Source organism: Zingiber officinale, chromosome 6A (genome assembly GCF_018446385.1).
Source record: "Zingiber officinale cultivar Zhangliang chromosome 6A, Zo_v1.1, whole genome shotgun sequence".
NCBI lineage: Eukaryota > Viridiplantae > Streptophyta > Magnoliopsida > Zingiberales > Zingiberaceae > Zingiber > Zingiber officinale.
In genome coordinates this window covers 118,905,143-118,928,421 of record NC_055997.1, presented here as the reverse complement: position 1 = coordinate 118,928,421, position 23,279 = coordinate 118,905,143, and the positions used below count along the sequence as shown (strand labels likewise).

General features: G+C 36.5%; 4 protein-coding genes and 2 pseudogenes across 6 annotated transcripts in view; all 6 read right to left on the bottom strand.

Moving 5' to 3' along the window:
* The window catches only part of LOC121997703 (sporulation-specific protein 15-like), a 178,008-nt gene that overhangs the window by 152,590 nt on the left and 2,139 nt on the right, over positions 1-23,279 (bottom strand). The window contains exons 2-4 of one of the 3 annotated variants that reach the window (XM_042552269.1): positions 17,600-18,909; positions 17,288-17,409; positions 16,797-16,834 (exon numbers count right to left, since the gene is read on the bottom strand). The gene's annotated coding sequence lies outside the window, so the exon portion shown is untranslated. Of the gene's footprint in view, positions 1-16,796; positions 16,835-17,287; positions 18,910-23,279 lie in introns of all 3 variants that reach the window. The other 2 variants (XM_042552271.1, XM_042552270.1) reach the window with 2 other exon arrangements.
* Positions 568-1,906, bottom strand: LOC121995220 (annotated as a pseudogene).
* Positions 2,880-4,506, bottom strand: LOC121995218 (annotated as a pseudogene).
* On the bottom strand, positions 5,641-7,170 carry LOC121997704 (peroxidase 15-like). The gene is made up of 4 exons (XM_042552272.1): positions 6,876-7,170; positions 6,597-6,788; positions 6,297-6,459; positions 5,641-6,208 (listed from the first exon to the last, which is right to left on the bottom strand). The coding sequence occupies exons 1-4, from the start codon at positions 7,128-7,130 to the stop codon at positions 5,727-5,729; spliced, it is 1,092 nt and encodes a 363-aa protein (XP_042408206.1). The 5' UTR covers positions 7,131-7,170; the 3' UTR covers positions 5,641-5,726.
* On the bottom strand, positions 9,774-18,808 carry LOC121995216. Its single transcript, XM_042549016.1, has 13 exons — positions 18,747-18,808; positions 17,591-17,825; positions 17,288-17,409; positions 16,797-16,834; positions 16,554-16,651; positions 16,324-16,471; positions 15,276-15,583; positions 15,051-15,176; positions 14,738-14,842; positions 14,504-14,672; positions 13,004-13,428; positions 12,647-12,916; positions 9,774-12,507 (listed from the first exon to the last, which is right to left on the bottom strand). The coding sequence occupies exons 1-11, from the start codon at positions 18,806-18,808 to the stop codon at positions 13,418-13,420; spliced, it is 1,422 nt and encodes a 473-aa protein (XP_042404950.1). The 3' UTR covers positions 9,774-12,507; positions 12,647-12,916; positions 13,004-13,417.
* Positions 12,336-13,249, bottom strand: LOC121995217 (KH domain-containing protein HEN4-like). Its single transcript, XM_042549017.1, has 4 exons — positions 13,004-13,249; positions 12,647-12,916; positions 12,449-12,507; positions 12,336-12,402 (listed from the first exon to the last, which is right to left on the bottom strand). The coding sequence occupies exons 1-4, from the start codon at positions 13,247-13,249 to the stop codon at positions 12,336-12,338; spliced, it is 642 nt and encodes a 213-aa protein (XP_042404951.1).

The window sequence follows — 23,279 nt, the reverse complement described above, 5'->3', positions numbered from 1 at the left end:
CCGAAATAAATAATAGAGAATATATTTAGACTTTTTACAATCTCTTGAATCCACAGGACCAAAAATAGATATAATTGGAGACTCTAGGTCGATTAATGTATTTCGACCGAAAACGACCGAAATTCCACGTTTATATTGATATGAGTGCATATCATGCCCAATGAATTTCGGTAGATTTCGTTCGAAATCGACTATTCAACCTAGAGAGATCTGATTGCAATCATTTCAATTTTTGTGGATTCCTGAGGTTGCAAGGAGTCCAAATATGTTATCCATTATTTATTTCAACTTATTTGAAGGTGAGATTTTATATCAGGCCCAACATGTGTGAGATATCAATCGATACTTTTAATAATATTTTAATACCTCCGGAAAAATCAAAATAAACAATGCATATTTTGTTTTACAAATATTGGTATGTGGGAATTATTTTATTTATTTATTTAAAATAATAAACAACCAACTAAACCGGATCGGTCGGTTCAATCAATTGGTTTTTCACTCAAACGAAATTAGCTTCACCTAGTTGAGGTAATTAAGACACTCGACGTGTCATTGTGTTCGAATTCAAATATTCTCAACAGAGTAACTTCTTTTAGCACCTACTTCAATCAATAACATGTCACTTGCTCCATTCAGTTGCATGCAATTGCTCCTGATCTCCCCGCTGCTCCCCGTGGGCACATCGATCTTTCCCATCTTGATCATCACCTCAAGAAAGCTCTCGAAAAAGGCAGTTTGATTAGCGGCAAAGTCGTTGACGATGGGGGCAGTAGATGCATTGGTGGAGGCGGCAGAGAGCAGGTCTTGGTCAGTTTAGAGCAGCCCCCTCAGGCTCTGCAAATAGTGTAATATTTGTTATCGAATGTGTCAGGGGTGGAGACATCGAGGTCATTGAGAACGCTGATATTTTCGCCTTGAGGGTAACTCTACTGCAATGTGGAGAGATATGTGGTGTTCAACGATGGATCTAGGTTGCCTATGTTACTGAAGTTGTAGAGTCACTGGTTGAAGGTCCGACATTGAGCTCGCCCAAAGGTGTGAGCTCCTGCAATTTATAATTTATTTAAAATTAAAGTCGATATTCATGTATGTATATATACATTGTCATAACTTCAAGAGAGTCATTCAATTACCTGATAAGGCGATTAAATCGGTGACGTTAGGTTGACAACCATAAATTTTTATTAGAGGATAGTGACATTATCGAAGGGGGAAGGGAGGTTATTTGCGGCAATTAAGTTGGTTGTAGTTCCATCTCTTCTTCCAAGTAAGACTCTCCATGCAGGCCCACCTGTCTTTAGGTTTGAACAGTTTTCAAAATTTTGATTACATAATTAATTAATCAATGAAAATGAAAGGTGAATTTGACACTTTAAGCTCTTGAGAATTTCTAAACTTTTGTTAAGTGATAGTATTATAATTAGTTCTTACTAACATCACCAAAACTTCAGCTGCAATAGCTAAGATGTCAGAGCAAGATACAATGCCGAAGCAGTTATTTTCGACGGTGACTTTGATGTTGTCTATGACGTCAAAACGCCGCACAGATTTGTTGTTCGGGGCAGCATCCTTCTCTGTTATGATTGTGCAGCTATTATCCAGCAATATCGATCAATCACAACACTACGATCATCATAGTGATTAAATTCAGATTTAATGTTCATATCGAGTATGCATGGAAGCTAGTTAAATGGAGGCAGAGCAGCATACGTTAGCAATGATTTCGGTTGAAATCCATTAATCGACCTAGAGAGATCTAATTGTACTCATTTCAGTTCTTATAGATTCCTAAGATTACAAAGAGTCAAAATATATCCTCCATTATTTATTTCGACTTCTCTGAAGTGAGATTTTATATCAGGCCCAACGTGTGTAAGATATCAACCGATTCTTTTAATGACATTGTAATACCTCCTGAAAAGTCGAAATAAATAATGGATAGTATATTTGAATTTCTTGCAATCTCAGAAATCTATGGGACCTAAAATGGTTGCAATCAGAGCTCTCTAAGTCAATCAGTGAGTTTTGACCGAAACCCACCAATTGACCTAGAGAACTCCTATTGTCCTCATTTTAGGTATTGTGTATTTCTTAGGTTATAAGGAGCTCAAATATATTATCTATTATTTATTTCGACACTTTTGGACATGTTAAAATGTTATTTGAAAATTTAGCTGAAATCTGACATTGGGCCTGATATAAAATCTCACTTTCAGAAAAATAGAATTAAATAATGAAGGACATATTTGGACTCCTTGCAGCCTCAGAAATCTACAATAGCTTAAATGATTGTAATTGGAGCTCTCTAATTCGATTAATAGATTTCGATCGAAATCAGTCGAAATCCCACAATTGGTCTGATATAAAATCCCACTTTCGGAGAAGCCGAAATAAATAATAGAGAACATATTTAGACATTTTGCAATCTCTTGAATCCACAAGACATGAAATAGAAATAATCGGAGCTCTCTAGGTCTATTAATGGATTTCAGTCGAAATTCATTAATCAACCTAGAGAGCTCCAATTGCACCCATTTCAATTCTTATGGATTCCTGAGGTTGCAAGGAGTCCAAATATATTATCCATTATTTATTTCAACTTATCTGAAGGTGAGATTTTATATCAGGCCCAATATGTGTAAGATATCAATCGATTCTTTTAATAATATTTTAATATCTCCGGAAAAATTGAAATAAAGATTGCATATTGTGGTTTACAAATATTTGCATGAGGGAATTACTTTATTTATTTTTAAAAAAAAACAACCAACCAACCAAACTGGATCGCGATTCGATCAATTGGTTTTTCACTCAAATGAAATTTGCTTCATATAGTCGAGCTAATTAAGACACTCGACGTGCCATTATGTTCAAATTCAAATATTCTCAATAGAGGAACTTCTTTTAGCACCAAATTCAATCTGTAACATGCCACTTGCTCCATTCACTTGCCTACAATTGCTCCAGATCTCCCCGTTGCTCCCCGTGAGCACACCGATGTTTCCCGTCCTGATCAATGCCTCAAGAAAGCTCTCGAAAAAGGTGGTTTGATTAGCGGCATAGTCGTTGATGATGGGGGCAGTAGATGCATTGGTGGAGGCGACAGGGAGCAGGGCTTGGTCGGTTTGGTGCAACCCCTCAGGCTCTGTAAATTAGTGTAATATTTGTTATCGAAGATGTCAGGGGTGGAGACATCGAGGTCATTGAGGGCGCTAATATTTCCTCCTTGAGGGCAACTCTACTGTAATGCGGAGAGATATGTGGTGTTCTACTATGGGTCTGGGTTGCCAGTGTTACTGAAGTTGTAGAGTCGCTGGTTAAAGGTCCGACATTGTGCACGACCAAAGGTGTGAACTCTTGCAATTTATAATTTATTTAAAATTAAGACGATGTTCATGTATGTATGTATACATTGTCATAACTTCAAGAGAGTCACTCAATTACCTAATAAGGTTATTAAATCGGTGGTTGACTGTCGCAAATTTTTGTTGGTGGATAGTGACATTATCGAAGGGAGAAGGGAGGTTATTTGTGGCAGTTAAGTTTTGTAATTTCATCTTTTCTTTCAAGTAAGACACTCCATGCAGACCCACCTGCCTTTAAGTTTGAACAGTTTTCCAAAATTTTGATTACATAATTAATTAATCAATGAAAATGAAAGGTGAATTTGACACTTTAAGCTCTTGAGAATTTCAAAACTTCTATTAAGTGATAGTATTATAATTAGTTCTTACTAAGTTCACCGAAGCTTCAGCTGCAATAGCTAAGATGTCAAAGCAAGATACAATGTCAGAGCAGTTATTTTCGACGGTGACTTTGATGTTGTCTATGACGTCAAAACCCCGCACAGATAAGGTTGAGCATTCAGTCAAAACCGAACCGACCGAACCGAATAGATCAAAAACCGAATAAACCGATTTTTTTTCAACCAACCGAACCGACCGAATTCTCTACAAAAACCGAACCGGCCGAACCGATAAAAGATCGGTTAATTCGATTTTTGACCGAATAAACCGATTAAACCGAATTTTAAAACTTTATTTGATTTTAATAAAAATAAAGAAGAGATTTTATTTTATTTATTATATTTTTAAATAAAAATAAATTAATAAATATTTTTATTTGGTTTAATCGGTTTATTCGGTTTAACCGAATTACAAAACTTAAAACCGAATCGAATTCACCGAAAACCGAACCGAATTTTTTTAAAAAAAAAATCGAAAACCGAATTAACCGAACCGAATTCCTAAATTCGGTCGGTTCGGTTCGATTAATTCGGTTTTACTAAATTTTTGCTCACCCCTACGCACAGAGTTGTTTTTCGGGCCAGCATCTTTCTCCGTTATGATTGTGCTGCTATTATCCAACAATATCAATCCATCACAACCCTATGATCATCATAGTGATTAAATTCAGATTTAATGTTCATACTGAGTATGCATGGAAGCTAGTTAAGAAGAGGCAAAGCAGCATACATTTGCAAATATTTTGGTCAAAATCCATTAATCGACCTAGAGAACTCTAATTGTACCCAGTTCAGTTCTTGTGGATTCCTAAGGTTGCAAGGAGTCCAAATATGTCCTCCATTATTTATTTTGACTTCCCTAAAGGTGAGATTTTATATCAAGCCCAACGTGTGTGAGATATCAACCGATTCTTTTAATAACATTTTAATACTTCCGGAAAAGCCGAAATAAATAATGGATAGCATATTTGAATTCCTCGTAATCTAAAAAATCTACAGGACCTGAAATGGATGTAATCAGAGCTCTCTAGGTCAATCAGTGAGTTTTAATCAAAACCCGCCAATTGACCTAGAAAACTCCTATTGCTCTCATTTTAGGTTTTTTGAATTTCTTAGGTTGTAAGGAGTTTAAATATATTATCTATTGTTTATTTCGACTTTTCTGGATATGTTAAAATATTATTTGAAAAATTAGTTGAAATCCGACATTGGGCTTGATATAAAATCCCACCTTTGGAGAAATCGAATTAAACAATGAAAGATATATTTGGACTCCTTGCAACCTCAGGAATCTACAATAGCTGAAATGAGTGTAATTGGAGCTTTCTAGGTCGATTAGTGGATTTTGATCGAAATCGACCGAAATCCCACATTGGGTCTAATATAAAATCCCACCTCCGGAGAAGCCGAAATAAATAATAGAGAACATATTTAGACTTTTTGCAATCTCTTGAATCCACAAGACCTGAAATAGATATAATCGGAACTCTCTAGGTCGATTATTGGATTTCGACCGAAATCGATCGAAATCCGTTGGGCATGATATGAACTCATATCAGTCCCAACGTTGGATTTCGGTCAATTTCGGTCGAAATCCAATAATCAACCTAGAGAGCTCCGATTGTACCAATTTCAGTTCTTGTGGATTCCTGAGATTGCAAGGAGTCCAAATATGTTATTCATTATTTATTTTGACTTATCTGAATGTGAGAATTTATATCAGACCCAACATTTGTGAGTTATCAATCGATTCTTTTAATAATATTTTAATACATCCGGAAAAATTGAAATAAACAATGCATATTGTGTTTTACAAATATTGGCATGTGGGAATTATTTTATTTATTTATTTTTTAAAAAAAACAAACAACAAACCAAACAGGACCAGGCGGTTCAATCAATTGGTTTTTCACTCAAACGAAATTTGCTTCACCTAGTTGAGGTAATTAAGACATTCGACGTGTCATTGTGTTCGAATTCAAATATTCTCAGCAGAGGAACTTCTTTTAGCACCAACTTCAATCAGTAACATGTCACTAGCTCCATTAACTTGCCTGCAATTGCTCCTGATCTCCCCGTTGCTCCCCGTGAGCACATCGATGTTTCCCATCTTGATCATCGCCTCAAGAAAGCTCTCGAAAAAGGCGGTTTGATTAGAGGCAAAGTCGTTGACGATGGGGGCAGTTGATGCATTGGTGGAGGCGGCAGAGAGCAGGTCTTGGTCGGTTTGGAGCAGGCCCCTTAGGCTCTGCAAATTAGTGTAATATTTGTTATCGAAGGTGTCAGGGGTGGAGACATCGAGGTCATTGAGGACGCTGATATTTCCGCCTTGAGGGCAACTCTGCTGTAATGCGGAGAGATATGTGGTGTTCAACGTTGGATCTGGATTGCCTGTGTTACTAAAGTTGAAGAGTCGTTGGTTGAAGGTCCGACATTGAGCACGCCCAAAGGTGTGAGCTCCTGCAATTTATAATTTATTTAAAATTAAAGTCGATATTCATGTATGTATGTATACATTGTCATAACTTCAAGAGAATCATTCAATTACCTGATAAGGCGATTAAATCGGTGATGTTAAGGTTGACAGCCGCAAATTTTTGTTGGAGGGTAGTGACATTATCAAAGGGAGAAGGGAGGTTATTTGCGGCAGTTAAATTGGTTGTAGTTCCATCTCTTCTTCCAAGTAAGACACTCCATGTAGGCCCACCTGCCTTTAAGTTTTAACACTTTGTCAAAATTTTGATTACATAATTAACTAATCGATGAAAATGAAAGGTGAATTTGACACTTTAAGCTCTTGAGAATTTTAAAATTTTTATTAAATGATAGTATTATAACTAGTTCTTACTAAGTTCACCGAAGCTTCAGCTGCAATAGCTAAGATATCAGAGCAAGATACAATGCCGGAGCAGTTATTTTCGATGGCGACTTTGATGTTGTCTATGACGTCAAAACCCCGCACAGAGTTGTTGTTCGGGGCAGCATCCTTCTCCGTTACGATTGTGCTGCTATTATCCAGCAATATCGATCCATCACAACCCTACAATCATCATAGTGATTAAATTCATATTTGATGTTCATGCCGAGTATGCATGGAAACTAGTTAAGAGGAGGCAGAGCAACTTACGTTAGCGAAGCAATCATGGAAGAAGAGGCGAGTGAGGCTCGCAAGGATGCGTTGATCCGAACTCTGTGCCTGTCTCACTTGGTCACGCACGATAGTTGACACGTTCGGACAAGTGGTATCATAGAACGTCGTGGTTAATTGAGCCTCGCACTCGTGGACATGGAAGACGATAGTGAAGCCTAACAATAACAATAACATTGGATTATGCAGAGAGGAGGAAGAGAAAGCACGAGAAGAGGAGAAGAAAGAAGTCATGATTCACTTAGTTCTAGCTTCAGTACATCTCTTAAGACGCTCTATGTTTTTATAATAAAGTAAAGCACAAAAAGGACGGTGGATAGCTTGGTTTACAAGTATAGGAAGGTTCCCAATTGACTTTTCTTTTTTGAAATAGGAGACAAGATATCTGAAAGAGAGATATGCAAGGTGAGAACAAAGGGAGGCCCAATGACAATGGAAATATCCTAGTCGTCCAGGAATAATAAAATGATTAGGTTCTCTCTTTTTGAGGGGAGGGACACACGTCTTTGGAAAAGTTGTGAGGGATTAGGTGAGTTATAACGTGCTTTTGCTAGACCAGGACTGAATTTTGCATGTGATAACCTTTTTTTTCTGTGGCGAAATATGGTGCGATCTGATGCGTGACAGCGTGAGAAATGGTCCAAATTCATGAGATGGGCATCATTGTCATTTCCCATCACAAACATTTAAAACGTAATTGGTGCTATTTCTCGTGTTTTGTCTATGTAATAAGTAACATAATAATCTATGATTATATTCGAGTAATTGCTCACCGTATGAAACGTAAAATAATAAGGGGAAAAAAATCCATGAGATAAATAACATTGGCGGATAAAAAAATTTCAATAAATACATGTTTTAGTAATTCAAAGGACATCAATGAAGTTCTCATAATTAAGACCATTGCGAATGAGCAACTAAAGGGGATCTTTTTAGTCTTTTGAGATTGTTAATTAGTGATGCGATTTGGAATATAAGATTGAGTGGTAGGGGAGCTTCAGCTTTGTCACTCGAGCCTATGGGATTAAAAAAAAAAAGGATACGTAGAATATAAGGTAAACTAACGTTAGTAATCATGTGTCTTCATGTGAAGAAGTGCAAATTCACAAATCATATAGATAAGAAGAGTTGGTGCATGGATCAAATCTCTGAGCCGGTTGCACTTGCCCATGCACAATAGCTATAGACTGTTGAGTTTGATTCAACCTCACAAGTATAGACATGAAAGACAAGGATGAGGCCTACAATGACATTTCTTTATGCATAAATGAGTAAAGAGCCAATACAATGACATTTCTTTATGCATATTAATCCATTTATATATATATATATATATATATTGACATAAATGGGTAAAGGGCCAATACAATATGATATTTCTTTATGCGTGTTAATCCTTTTATATATGTACATAAATGAGAAAAGGGCCAATGGCGACGAAAATTTGGTCGTCAAGGATTAGGTTTAATCTCCTTTTGAAGAAACAAAAAGCGACAACAACCATCAATTGTAAATGTGAACATGTCAAGTAAAAAATATATAAAAGAAATTTTATGCAAAGCGTTGATCTGAAATAATAGAGTAGTCGCCTGCTTTTATTTATTCACCAAAGCGAAGATTTAGTGGTAGGATTAGTTGAGAACTTCAAAATGGAGATATCCCTAATTGCAAGTGTAAGACACTTTTGCTAAGCTAAAAAAGGATGGCTTATTAGCATGTAATTCGTCATTACAATCTTCGTAACTCTGATGACTTGATTAAAATGGCAATAAAATTGTTAGATTAACTTGAATTCGTTCGAACTGTGTTTTATGTTCAAGCAAAAGAAAATTTAAAAAAAAAATACAAGAATTTATATTTTAGTATTACTTTCCAGCCTCAGCTTGCTCTGACACTTGAGAAAAGTATCAAGTCTTGAATATTATAACCACATTTTCAAAAAGAAAAGAAAAAAATGTTAAGATTATGGATGACAATATTTTCTAGCCGGTGCAACAATGTTAAGCCATCCTATCATTATTATTACGTGAATTCAAACCTCTGGACAAAAAAGTTCCAGATTTAACTACCACTAAATCAAATAATAACTTAGTTTATGTAACAATTTCAAAGAGAAAAGAAGAAGACTGATTAATTCCCGCACTACAAAAAATTGTTTACAAAACTATCAAATGAACTAGACAAAGTAAAAGAAAGATTACATCTATTTCAATGATACAACAGTCTCTCAACACCGAGACACACAGTAAACATTGAAATTATTGTCACAGCTAAATAAAAATGACACAGTATGATCAGATTGAAATATCCTAGTCTCCAAAATATATTAACTAACGCAATCCAGATCGATGTAACAAAACAAATAAATGCATTATTGGTTAAATAGATTAGATTTAAGATTAGTCATAAAGACATTGGCTAAAATCTTGAAACAGCAAACACAACACCAAAATATAAGAGAGAAGAGAACCTAAGCTCAATGAATGAATCAAATCAAAATATAGAAATAACAAGAATAATTGTATTCCAAGATTAAGAAAAGGATGGTCCAGCCGAACAGGTAATTGACCTGATTAAGTGCGATTTAACATATCTATATCTCTATGAAGCTACATGGAGAAGTGGGGTCCCACATGTTGAAGTAAAGATGTTTCCAAGAGCCGATCAATATCAGTAATTTTTTACCAAAATGAAAAAAAAAAAAAAAAAAAAAAAAAAAAAAGGTCGAAAAAAAATTAGTGATTGAAGTACAGAAAAACCTATAGTTCATGTCCCGACGATATCACAAATAGATGGAGGACCCCGTAAACAGAGAGGCAAGATAACAATCTAATTTCACAGAATAAATGCTCACAGACCATATGGTAGCAGCGGAAGTAAATCTAAACGTTGTAATAGGACATCAATAAGGTACAGATCAGTAGGAACCTTCCACAGATGGTTTCAATCAGAAACAATATCTAAAATATAGGCACACTACTCAGTGATCACCAACAGAGGATAGTCGAGGTTCAAAATACAAACAGCTGAATAATCCTTAAAACAAAGCTTGATTGGGAAGCTTGAAGCTTAGGTCCATGGTTATGCAGTAATGTTCTGGTATAAAGCTAGGGGGAGGTAGGAGATAAATGGTAACATCATTTTATGTGGGAGATAAACATCTCAGACTTGTTCATCTGGTCGTCTGGTTTAGGCTTGAGGATTCATATATAGGCTAGCTCCAGGCTTCTCAGACCTAAACTGTTTTAATAGGAGAGCAAGGCAACAAAGGTGAAAAAGATTAGCTGCATTAGAAGTCTAATATAGGTTTTTAGGGTCATGAAGCAACAAAGCTTCCAAAATTATGTTGGATACCATTTCATGCATTTCAGAATCAAAAAGGATGTTCTACCTGTTGGTCCTACTCACTGAGGTTTTAATAATCATTATGTTTCCCATGGGATCTGTTGGGACCAGATAACCTGGCAAAGCATGCTAATGATTAAGGCAACAAAAACAATTCTCTCTGGATAATATGAAAAGCTGCACAGGTACTGACACTTGCAATTTGTCAGTAATGAGCACGCTTAAGAATATAGGCTATCTAAATCATCTTTAAGATGGAGTTAAAATCATGGCCACAAAGAGGTTGAGAACTTATCAGAAGCGGATTGCATAACTAGCAAATATCGAATGTCACGTGCAATTGTTTAAACACCATTGGTGATTAATGTGGAAGGTATAGTGAAAAATGATAATCGGAAGAGCATCGGATAACTAGCAATTGATTCTCAAGTTTATTAACGTTGAGGGTTTTGCAGGTAAAAGAAATACATGCACAATAATGGAAGGTACTTAGTTTCATATGATAATAACAATAATAAAAGAAGTATCAGAACAAGGACTCAGACCTGAAAATCATATGGAAACACTATTTAATTGGCAAAATGACAACAGTTGAGATGTAACCTACCCTTATGCTTAGTGCAAGCTTTGCGGAGACTTAAACTATTACATAGATAAAATCAACATTGTCTACCATCAGATAAGAAGTACAGCATGCACTGGTGGAAGAATCCAAAAATGATAAGCCAAATCTAAGTACTGCCAAGTGCCAAATTTTTGAGTTCATTGATTTCCTTCAATAGCTAAAGTTTTACTTGTTTTTCTACCAAAGACCTACTGCCATAGCATAATGATATGTGTTACTTTGGCATACTGTTGAGTGTCGGATGCCAACTAAACTTACAATTCTAGTATAACAAGGCATGGTACGATTTACCAAGTGTTATCCATGGTCTCCCCTCTTCCATCCATAGTACATTACTTTCCCTGCTAACCAAATGTTTCAAGATTCTGATCATTTATTGACATTTAAACACTACTAGGCAACTCTTGTGAACTTTCTCAATTAATTGTAATAGAATATTCTGAAACTTAATCTATTAGATTCACACATTGTTGGCTCCCATAATTGGAAATTCATGTTTCCTTACAATACTGAGATGTCAAATAATCATTGCAAAAACCTTGACCAAAAGTTAGGATTCCGATTTAAATTGTCTCTTTTCTCAATTGATTGCTGTAGAAGAGTCTGAAGATTCCCATAATTGGAGCCCTTTACATACTAATAAGTTATTTGTGATGACCTGTCACATCTCCACATTATAATTGTCAACTAATTTATCAAACAATCCTTATTTCCCATCTCTCTATTGCAAAAAAAAAAAAACAAATTTGACTAAAACTAGCCATTCTTAGAATAAAAAACCAAGGCCTAGAAACTGGAAACAGAAGACAAAAGACAATACATTGCCTTGTACTGGAGTAAGACAGCAGGTGGCATACACACAACGGCCAATGTTCTGGTGATTTATGTTGGTCTTTAGCACATGCTACTACATATGGTATGAGATTTCAAACGGGATAAAAAGTGCAATGCCACCATATTCTCTTATAGAACGTAAAACATAGTAAAAAAAATCAAATAGGGTTTAAGTTTGACAAGGAAATTGTACATGACCTTTGCATTTATTTATTTTTCTCTTCGCACTAGATACAGAATTTAACTGCCACATTAGAGTTCTGATATTGCTTTCTACATTTCCTCTCTATTTTCTTCCTGGGCTACCAATATAACTCTAGGACAATGAGCAATCTACCTTCCTTCAATACAATAGTACACAACCTTTTCTTCCTTAGCATTTGTAACCTCCACAAATATTTAAAAAATCAAAAAACCATTAACCCGCAACTGCTATAAATAACAATCTCAGACAACCAGAAATTCTTATTTTTTCCAACATTCAGTACATCCATGACCTTATCCACAGATCATCAAGTTTGTACTCATCTAAATTATAACTTCAAAATTACTGATTGCTGCAGTCCAAACTAAATTAGTTGGGGTAATACTAACAAAGGTGTTTCAAGTTTTCAATGATCCTGAATGGGCATATTCTAATAATCTCTATAAACCTCCAACCATAAGGTTCCATGTAAAGCATTAATGGCAAACATTTTAAAACTGTGAATGAAATAAGCAAAAAAAAAAAAAACAAATAAACTGTTACCCAATGTTTCCATAACGGGAAGAGTATCCATCATATGAACTGTAATTGCTACCACCTCCCTAAAGGTAGCTACAAATCATTAGTGGAATTTCAGAAAGCTAACATGAAGATTGACCAAACAAAACATGAAGAGAATATAGATAGAGATAATTATTCTAAATTAAGATATCAAGATATTTGAAGGGGGGAAAAACTTACTTGAGAACTGCCATAGCCAGCATAAGTATCAGACGATGGCAAATTATGGGAAGCACCATATCCATCAGAATATGAAAACCCATGACCATGTGATTTACTATCCCTGCCTCCATGATACTTTGGACCAACAGAAGCATCAACTGGAAAACGATGGTGAGGAGCAGAAGAACCATGTGCAGCTGATGTACTATCCCTTTCAAATAAATTGGCTTTTAGACAAGTTGTCACATGGACAAGTGCATCTCTTGTAATGTCAAACTCACCACTAATCTGTATAAAACCAGTATAATGGCACATAACAGTATGTACAGAAACTACAAAAAACATATGGGGAAATAAAAAATAATAATAGCTTACCTGAACCATCTTATCATCTTCAGAAGCAACTTTCGGAATATTTTCTTTTGAAAGCACACGTATGTTGGCACGTGTAGTCCTCATCTCAGAGATTATTGATCCAGCTTTGTCAATCAGGCAACCAATCTGCAAATTGGATACCAGAAGGCGGGTGGTATATGAAAGTTCACCTGATTCTTTTTCACTTTTTTCACTACAACGCGGCTGCAAGCGAACTGCAGCATCTATTGCGAGAGATTGGATCATCGAAGAACTAAAATACAAATATCAGGAGAGAACTAATAAGCACAAGGAAAAATACAAATTCAAGAGTTTCAACAGCAGTATATCGAGTCTTCAACTCCAGCATCTCTTTTATCAGTTCATTGATGTGCCTGAAGCTCTGGAACACTAATGCGTCGTTGTCATGTTGTTTCAGGAATGAGCTGCGTGCCAGTCAAACGAAGTCATGATGAGTGCTTATAATCAATCCAGAGCCTGAATTCAATTTGCAAAGATACATTTCTGACCACCAAACAACAGTTATATTTTTTGTGTAAGCTAAACTAAATGAATGCGGCAAAACATTGTTACATAATTGCATATATCAGAAACAAATTTATTGTAATGCCTTGTGCAAGACTTTTATTTCACATCATTAAGTTGTTAGATTGTGTTCTACGTTATGTTATGTTTTAATTTGTTGAATATAGCCCCATGATGCTGCAGTTTATAAATTGAAGGAAACCTATCCAATATGGAATTGAGAGAGAACGGGTGGGTCTCTTGACTTGGCACCAAAGCACCTGCACATCCTCCACCATTGTCTTTCCTGCAGCTCATGCCTCTTTTGTCACAAGGGCTTCCTGCCTCACATATTATACTTGGGATCTCCTTCAAGTCCGTAACGCACGACTCCTGCTCTTTGAGCAACTAACCCTCACAAAACCATGACTGTATCTGCATGATCCAGCATTCTTCCAGTTGCACCTCTAGCCAATCTTCAAGCTGCAGTACCTGCAAGGGTCTACCAGCTGCAATAGCTGTACCACACTGGTGATCTTCTCAAAAGTAATCTTTTCTCTTTGATTCAATGTACTCCGCATCAACAATAAAATGGATTTATTTCCATTAGAGCAGATGTTGAAACAACATATGTGTGTATTTTAATATACGTAAAAGAACCTTGGAAGGCACCTGCTTAGGAACTCTGTTAGCTTTTAATGCTAAATGTTGCGTTTTGGGGGCCATATATTTAGCCTTTAGTGACTACTAAAATATATTGAAGGGGGCCCTATTCAATCACGAATTAACAAGGATTAGTTCTACTGTCTCCTTGCAATATGCATAAACCAGTAGTGAAATCAGGTAGGTTGCTTGTGCATGTTGTATTACTTTGCTCAATGAATCCCATGACTGAAGCTTTGAAAAAAGACACAGGAAATTTTGCTAGGAATAAACCTAAGAAATACAGAAGAAAAAAAAACACCAATTACAAACAATGATTGAAAGAATGAATACCTTCGTACGTGAAAATCTGATATCTTTTTTTACTGCAATGCTTCTGCAAGCTCAAGTTCCAAAGGAAGTACTCTTTCCAATGCGTTGCCACTTTCAGGAAGTTCCTTGAATAAAGGAAAAATGCTTCCCAGTTGCTCATTTGCTTAACCAAGGGAAGTTCCAGATTGATCTATGGCCCAAGAAGAGTTATACAATTATTCAGCGTACCACATGATCATTGTAAGTCATACATACCAGGTCAAGTTGTGATAAATCTCTCTCTAAAATCTTATGGGATGATAGAAATTGGTGTTCTAAAGGAATTAGTGATGATAAATTCTCATTTCTTAGCTTCTCCAACTGCAAAGATTTAGAAGAAAATAGAAGTATCAGATTGATGTTAACAGTACTGATTATTAAACATGAAAGGAGCCAAACCACCCAATTCTACTTTGTTGATGCATAATGGCTGCAGATTACTGTCAGAGGAATGACCTCCAATAGTAAAGCCTTGGCTATGATTGAGTACCTTCCAAGTTGTAAATTATATTAAAGTTGGTGAATTGACCTCCTTCTGTAGCATGCCTATGCCAGACATTAACTTCTGATGCTCTTTGAAGTGCTCCTCAATGTCAGTTATATCTGTTATATTATCTGTGAATTTGGTTTGTTGTCCAAGTGCACTTTCAGTATCCTGAAATAGAAGTGGCGCATGGCATATAAAAAACTAACATTAACTTTCATGAAATTCTAAGTCTGTACCCTATTAATCCAATGTGAAAACTACAGTTACCTTAAAAGCTGTTGAATTTGGAGGGGAATAAGAGCATGATTTCTCATCAGCAATAGTTGGCAGCACAACTCCAACAGCTGTATTTGGAGAATTTGTGAAATCCACAGTTGAAGCATCTATTCCCGAATTAGTATCTTTGTAATTTGGCAATTCTTGGAAGGCTGCTGACAATTCAAAGCTGTCATCTTGCAAAATTTGCTCAATTGACCTTATGGAAGGGAAATCAGAGTCACTATTGCCTTCATGGTTAACAGATCGATCTAAGGCCAAATTCTCAAACAACCTCTTAACCAGGTCAAAGCTCAATTCTCACATTATTTTTTTCTTCATTACACTCCTTCAAGGAATCATCAAGCTTTAGCTTCTCAGCATTGCATTTCTTCAGGGAGTTTTCAAGCTTTAGGCTTTTTTCCCTGCAACACTCGAGGTTCAGGACAGTGCACTCCAGTTCATTGGTTATCCTATCATGAGCTTTGGTTAATTCTTTTCTCAGTCAGAACTGTAACTAGCTCACACTCCAAATTAGATATTTTCTCTGACAACTCTTCCAATTTTTTCACTAGATAAACCTCAGTTTTCTTTCTGCTCTCAACTTCATCAAGAGCATTTAGCAATTTCAATAGCATATCTTCTGCATACTTCTTGGAGACAAACGACTGATTTTTCAGCTCCTGGATCTTGGACTCATACTGTTCTTTAATAAAAGTAATTCACAGTGACTCTTGTGATGATCTCTCATTCTCCTTTTCTCGAGCCTGAAGACACTCTGCCTGTGCTTTATCTCTTTGTTCCCTTAGAAGGTTGGACAGGTTCTTGTATTCTTCTGTCTTCAATACCTGTTCTGAGAGTCTACAACTAAACTCCTTGTTGTGCCCTTGTAAGGCTCTCAACTGAGACTCACATTCCTCGAGCAATGATATTTTTCTATGTTGTTCCTCTAGTTTAGATTTCAGTACCACATTTGTAATTTCTAACGCATCCCTAGATGACCTTAAGTTGCACACTTCTTCACAAAAGATCATAATGTTTTTCAGCTGACAAATCTCACCTTCATATTTCTTCATGTGGCAATTACTGTCAGCTTCCACTGTTGCAGCTCTAAGCTGCACCTCTTCAAGTTCTGCATTTTTTTTGTTTATGTAATCAATAAGGCTCTCTTTCTCCCGAAAAATAATATCAAAATCAGATTGTAATGACTGAAGAACTATCAATAACTTTCCATTTTTGTCTATTAACAGTGATTCTTTCTCAGCAAGTGTGTCCACAAGCGCTTACTACTGTCTGAAGTTGTGCAAAGGAATCCTGCATCCGGTCACAGAAATGACTTCGCATAACTGTAACTTCAATTTCAGAGGCCAGTGAAGTCTCGAGAAGTTCTGCCAATTGATTTCTCACATCCACAACTCCAACTTTTAAGGATGAGTTCTCACTCTCTAAACTACTTTGGCTTTCTTCACTCTTCATAAGTTAATCCTTATACCCAATGTTTGTTCTTTCTAACTCCAAAATGTTAAGTGGCACCTGAAACCAGTTTTGGAAGTAAGAAGTTGGACTGTGACCTGGAATACACCCAAAAAAAGACAGAGAAAAAGTGCCATTACAATGAGGAAGGATAAAATAACAGTAAATGAATCTAAGTTTATCCTTCTTCCATCAGATTCAGCATGTCAAGAAGTTATAATCCCTAAAGTTTGAATGTCCCTCCACCAAGAACTAACAAAGAATCCAGTATGCCTCATATAAGCTACCAAAACTATTAAAAAAATTGGAAGATATACTTGAAATATATTGTCAACTCATGTCTCAAATGTTAAAGACCAAATGCTAAATATCATCTTCTGGACTGTCAATTTAACATTTTCCTAGAAAAGTGCTGATTCACAATTTTTCAAGAGAGCACTCATTTTTGGCTTAAATTTGATAATAAAGACATACCAAATGGTAGAGAATCAAACATGTTCAAAAATAATTAAAAAACTGTTGAATTTTTTATTTTAAAAAAAAACACTCACGTGTAAAATTGTTCCAAAATCACAATTAGTAAGAGGTAACAAACAGATGAAGGTCTTAGTGCATCTGCAAAGTCTGCAAGGTTGATATTAACTTCTCCAAGGAAACTTGACCTGGAAGACCCCTGTGAAATACATTCCAGAAAGCAAATAAATAAAGATGAGCTGTATACCTCACATGACATATAGGATTTGAAAAGGTAAGTAAATCAAGTAGCAGTGGCATTCAGTGGCAAGCTTGTCTAAGTTTGTGATTTGACCAGGAACAAAAGGTAAAAAATACAAAGTAAAAAAAGAACTAAATACGGTAGCCACCAGAAGCTTGTACACTTTCTCATCATATGTTTTAGTCTTGGCATCCTGGAGAAGTCTTGTAGTTTCATAGATCGGATCTGGCCACTTGCAGCTCCCATTTCTGACATTTACTTTATTTGTTTTCACAGTTGTTTTGCCCACACCGATGGGGATAAGAGATATAAACAACTTGTCCCACCCTGGGGATAAGAGATATAAACAACTTGTCCCACCCTTGTTGTGGAATCTGAAACAAGCAGAGATAATTCTCTAAGATCTTAAGTTTCTAAAAAAGAAAATCTCTCTTATGTCACCTAAACATGCTCATTATTACTTGCAACAGGTGTAATATAATTGTCCAGAGCAAGTATATTGCTGCCAGTATCAGCACTAATATCAGGTTAACTGGAGTATAAGTAACTTGTTAGTCTTAAAATGCACTTGCTTCAATCATTAGATACTCTACAACTGACATCAAACTAAACATGGAAAACAGCTGCAGATCATGAGTTGAACAATATTCCATAATATGAGAATTTAATGAAACTGCAAATAATAACTTATAGGCATTTTACCAGATAAAGAGGAAATGAAATATTGCAACTAAATTGACCACAATTTCCCTAGAAATCTAGATATATTGAAAACAATGTACAAAACCATAACTAGTTTTTGCTGTTATATTGATTCTCCTTTGGACTTTATCATACGGCAACAAATTCCTTTAGAGGCGATAGAGAGACAGTTGAGCAAAAGACAGTCAAAGAGAGATTTTAATTTAATATTGTGCAATTATATATCATTGCAATGTCTGATAAGCTCCAACATGAATATAGAAACAAACACAAGCTGAAGAAACCAACAAGAACTATGCTATCACTTATGGAAAACTAATAATTTTTTATAGTATATCACCATAGTCTGCAATGTTGTGAAGGGCATTGCCATATAAACTTTAGGAAGCAAATCTCTTTAAGCAAGGAATCAACAAAAGAAAATGGAATGCAAAACAGGATAAAGATAAAGTATCATCAAATTAAAATAAGCATATACAAAAGATTCAAATAAATAAAGTTTCATTTGACCAGCTAGTAAATTCATTGAAAGAAACAATAAAGAGAAAAAAAAACCCTAGGGAAAGGCAGAGAGTAAATGTGTTGCATGTAACTGTAGGCGGAAGACGACTTTCACTTTTCTCTTTTCAATCTTCCATTTAGGAATCCGCGACATTTTCCTGAATCACTAAATATCAGGTGAATAAAAAAAATGCCTTTCTTCTTCTTCCTAATTGCTCCCTTGAATCAATTCGTACAAGACCATGAACTGCACCCCTTTAAGCAAAACATTAACGCATCAAGAAAAATCTAATGCTCTTTTTTATTTCAACAATATAATTTGAAAATGAACTAAATTACCAGGTGGATAACCTAAATTCAACTCTTCCAAAAGTGATGTATATAAAAACATAACAGCAAGCACAGATCCAACTGAATAACCTAAATGCAAGTCTTCCAAAAGAGATGTAAATAAAAACATACCAGTATGCACTGATCCAACTGAATGCAACTCTTCGCAAAAGAGATATATATATAAAAACAAAACAAAATAGTAACCACGAATCAGAAACAAGACAAAGAAACTCAAATCAAAATCTGGAGAACAACAATAGATTTTCTACAAATGACACATTTTCAAATCCAACGGCTCCAATCTTGGTGCAATCCACTAAATATTGTAGTACTCAAAATGAATAACCCAACAAATCAAGTTAAAATTTGAAGTCAAAACATACGTTTCCCACTTGCAATCGTTGAAAGAAACAAATTTTCAACCAATATGAATTGTGAGCGCTGGAATCGAGGATGTATATTCTTCAAAGAGAATCAACTGCAAGACTATTTTTTAAAGGAAAAATTGGGAAAACTGGAACCAGCCGAAAGGCTATTCTTTTCTCACTATCTCAAACAATCTGACAGCAACATCAATTATTTATATGACCTAATTTACCTAAAAACGAAAATAATAAGTTAACCTAATACAAATAGGAAATTCCCAAAACTCAAAACTTAGTTTATTTTTTTCAACATAGCCTCCCTTAAACTAAGTTTGCAAAATTCTCCATGCCAAGCATTTTCTTCAATTTCATAAAAGTCTCCATCTTCAATCCCTTAGTAAAAATATCTGCCACTTGATCTTCACTCTTGCAATAATCAACTACAATCTCATTCTCACGAACCAAGTCATGAATGAAGTGGTACTTAATATCAATGTGCTTACTGCAACCATGAAAAACCGGATTCTTAGTCAACTCAATAGCTGATTTGTTATCGCAAAATACCATGGTCGAGTCATCTTGCTTATGTTGAAGAAATCCAAGCATCCTCCTCAACCAAACTGCTTGGGTAGCACAGTTTGATGCCGCAATGTACTCCGCCTCAGTTGTCGACAAAGCAATAATTGGTTGTTTCTTTGAACTCCAAGAAAACACACCAAAACCACTGAAAAAGGCATATCCAGAAGTGCTCTTTCTCACAATTATCTCACTAGCCCAATCACTATTAGTGTATCCAAGAAGTTCAACAGGCTCACCTCTTGCATACAAAATACCATCTCCTTGAGTGCCTTTAATGTACCTCAAAATCCTCTTGGCTGCCTATAAGTGTGACTGTCGAGGATTCTCCATAAATCTGCTGATGAGTCCAACACTAAAATTGATGTCAGGCCTTGTCGACGTCAAATACCTTAAACTTCCAACCAAGCTCTTAAAGTAGATAGAATTCACGACACCACCGTTGCCATCTTTAGTCAACCTCAACCTCTCTTCAGCTGGAGTCATAATCGAATTAGCACCATCCATCTTAAATTTCTTCAAGATATCACCCACATACTTTCTTTGAGAAATAAAGATACCACGATCCGACCATGTAACTTCAATCCTAAGAAAATATGACATGAGACCCAATCCATCATCTCAAACTATCTAATCATTGCCTCCCTAAAGTCTGCCATCATCTTTTGATTATTTCCGGTGTAAATCAAATCATCAACATATAGGCAAACAATAAGAACATCACCCGCTGACAAAGGCTTCACATATAAAGTATGCTCATACGGACACCTCTGAAAACCACTTTCAACAAAGAAGGTGTTAATGCGTGTGTACCACGCTCTCGGAGTTTGTTTCAACCCATGCAAAGCTCTCTTCAACCTATACACCATATCTTCTTGTCCTCTTTTAAAAAAATCCAGGAGGATACTCTACATACACTTCTTCTTCGAGTACTCCATTCAGAAAGGCAGACTTTACATCCATTTGAAATATATTCTAACAATTTTGAGTAGCAAGAGAAATCACCATACGAACAGTATCAAGACGAGCAACAGGCGCAAATACTTCAAAATAATCAATGTCAGGTTTTTGCTTGTAGCCTTTCACTACCAACCTTGCCTTGTATCTATCAACTTCTCCACTAGGTTTGTACTTAGTCTTATAAACCCATTTGACACCAATGGGCTTCTTCCCACTTGGAAGATTTGTGAGCTCCTAAGTGTTATTCTTCTCAATGGCATGAATTTCTTCTTGCATTGCTTTCACCCAACGATCATTAGCAACAACATCCTTAAAGTCAACAGGATCACAATCTGCAAACAAAGCAAAATTCACAACATTTTCGTCAGTGAGACGATCAACTACATCTCCAACAACATAATCATTCAAACGAGCAAGTAACTGTGATTGCCTCCGCGGATGACCACCAGAAGTAGAAGGATCACAAAATGATTATTGAGTTTGCTCCTCTCTCTCATCAACTCCATCTATATACATCACTGCCAGTGGCTGTGGTGACTCAGGCTCTTCTTTTTTCCAATCCCATACTCCTTGCTCATCAAAAGTCACATCCCTACTAATGATTACCTTCTGGATTGAACAACTTGTACCCCTTTGTTTCACTACGATAGCCAATAAAGATGCATTTCTCTGTTTTGTCATCTAACTTCTTCCGGATTGCATCTGGGACATGGGCATAAGCAACACAATCAAATACCTTAAGATGAGAGATATTTGGCTTCTTATCGGACCACAACTCATAAGGAGTGTTTTTACGAATACTCCTTGATGGACACCGATTCAAAACATAAACACATGAGAAATAGATTGAGCCCAAAACTCCTTTGGCATACTCTTTGCTTTCATCATGGATCTCACCATATCCATCCCAATAAGATTCTTCCTCTCCGCAACACCAGTCCGCTGAGGAGAGTACCTGGCTGTCATTTGATGCTTGATTCCACAGTTAGCCAAAAAATCATCACACACTGTATACTCAGTGTCTGTCCTCAAAGTCTTAATCAAATAACCGCTTTGCTTCTCAACATAAGACTTAAAACTCTTGAAAACTTCACAAGCATCAGATTTATATTTCAAAAAATACACTCATGTCTTCCGGCTAAAATCATCAATGAAAGTAACGAAAAACTTGTTAACTCCACGAGAAGGAACCTCAACTGAACACAAATTTGAGTGTATGAGCTCCAATGGTTGTCTTGCTCTCCAAACATTACCTGTTGGAAAAGAATCCCTTTGATTCTTCCCCAAAATACATGCTTCACAATGTCTAGTGGTAAAATCAAGTAATGGTAATCCAGACACTACATTATTTCTAGCAATAAACTTCAGACCTCCAAAATGAAAGTGTCCAAATCTCATATGCCATAACCAAGTCTCATCGAAGCCAATAGTGCTATAACAATGCAAATCATCATATCTAAGAGTAATAGGAAACAACCGACAATTATTCATAACTACCTTAGCTATTAGCCCCAATCGTTCATCACGAATTGTGCAAACACCATGTTTAAAATTAAGATCATAATTCTTCTCTTGCAACTGACCAAGACTCAACAAATTATGATGAAGATTAGGCACATAATAAACACCACCAATAGAACTCTTCTTCCCATATTTCAAAGTAATGGGAATACTACCTTTACCCATCACAAGAACAACACAGTGCTTCGAAAAGATTCATTAAGATCAAAAAAATTCTCCTTTTTTCCACACATATGATTACTGCAACCAGAATCAAGATACCAAACAGAATTTTTATTTTCCTTAGCAACACCAGCAGAAAACAAAAATGTTTCATGGTTATTGATCCAGCGGTAAGAACAGGGACCCCTTCTGAGGGAAGTCTAACGCCACGTGGAAGTCAAAGGGCCGAACGGCCGACCGGAGAAGAGGAGACCGGTAAGCCGAACGGGGTCTCATCGGAGTCAAAGGCACCCGGCGAGGAGTCAGGTTCCGACGCTCGTTGAACAGGATTGTACGGCCGAGCGGGTAGCCCACTCGACCGAAGGCATAAGGTAGCAATACTGCGAACAGTCTCCACAGAACACACTACCGGGAATATCCTAAGTGGACCAGCACATATGACCGGCCGGACGCAAGGGGACTGCCGACCGGCCGGACACTCGGCATGGAGTAAGAAGAGACAACAGGACAAGGAAACATCCTCTGACAGCGGGTATGGCCAACGAGCGAGCCATACGCAGGATCTTATGACAGAGGGTTCCGCTGTCCCATCAGAGACGTGCTCGGACTGTAGCAGTATGGTGTCAGGCAAGCTTTTCTGACAAGCCCATATCGAGGTATGGGCTGAGGACACGTATTCGCCTCGGTATGTGTGCGTGAGCCCCTTCC

Bases quoted from the DNA above. Each gene is read 5' to 3' on its own strand.
- LOC121997704 (XM_042552272.1), bottom strand. From the start codon at position 7,130: ATGACTTCTTTCTTCTCCTCTTCTCGTGCTTTCTCTTCCTCCTCTCTG. The intron at 6,789-6,875 runs GTAAGTTGCTCT...TGATGATTGTAG, and splicing joins TCCATGATTGCTTCGCTAAC to GGTTGTGATGGATCGATATT. The intron at 6,209-6,296 runs GTAATTGAATGA...TATAAATTGCAG, and splicing joins CGATTTAATCGCCTTATCAG to GAGCTCACACCTTTGGGCGT.
- LOC121995217 (XM_042549017.1), bottom strand. From the start codon at position 13,249: ATGATCCAATCTCTCGCAATAGATGCTGCAGTTCGCTTGCAGCCGCGT. The intron at 12,917-13,003 runs GTAAGCTATTAT...GGTTTTATACAG, and splicing joins AAGATGATAAGATGGTTCAG to ATTAGTGGTGAGTTTGACAT. The intron at 12,403-12,448 runs GTAACAGTTTAT...TTTCATTCACAG, and splicing joins TCCCGTTATGGAAACATTGG to TTTTAAAATGTTTGCCATTA.
- LOC121995216 (XM_042549016.1), bottom strand. From the start codon at position 18,808: ATGTCGCGGATTCCTAAATGGAAGATTGAAAAGAGAAAAGTGAAAGTC. The intron at 16,835-17,287 runs GTGAGTGTTTTT...GGTGTATTCCAG, and splicing joins ATTTTGGAACAATTTTACAC to GTCACAGTCCAACTTCTTAC. The intron at 16,652-16,796 runs GTGCCACTTAAC...ATCAATTGGCAG, and splicing joins ACTTCCAAAACTGGTTTCAG to AACTTCTCGAGACTTCACTG.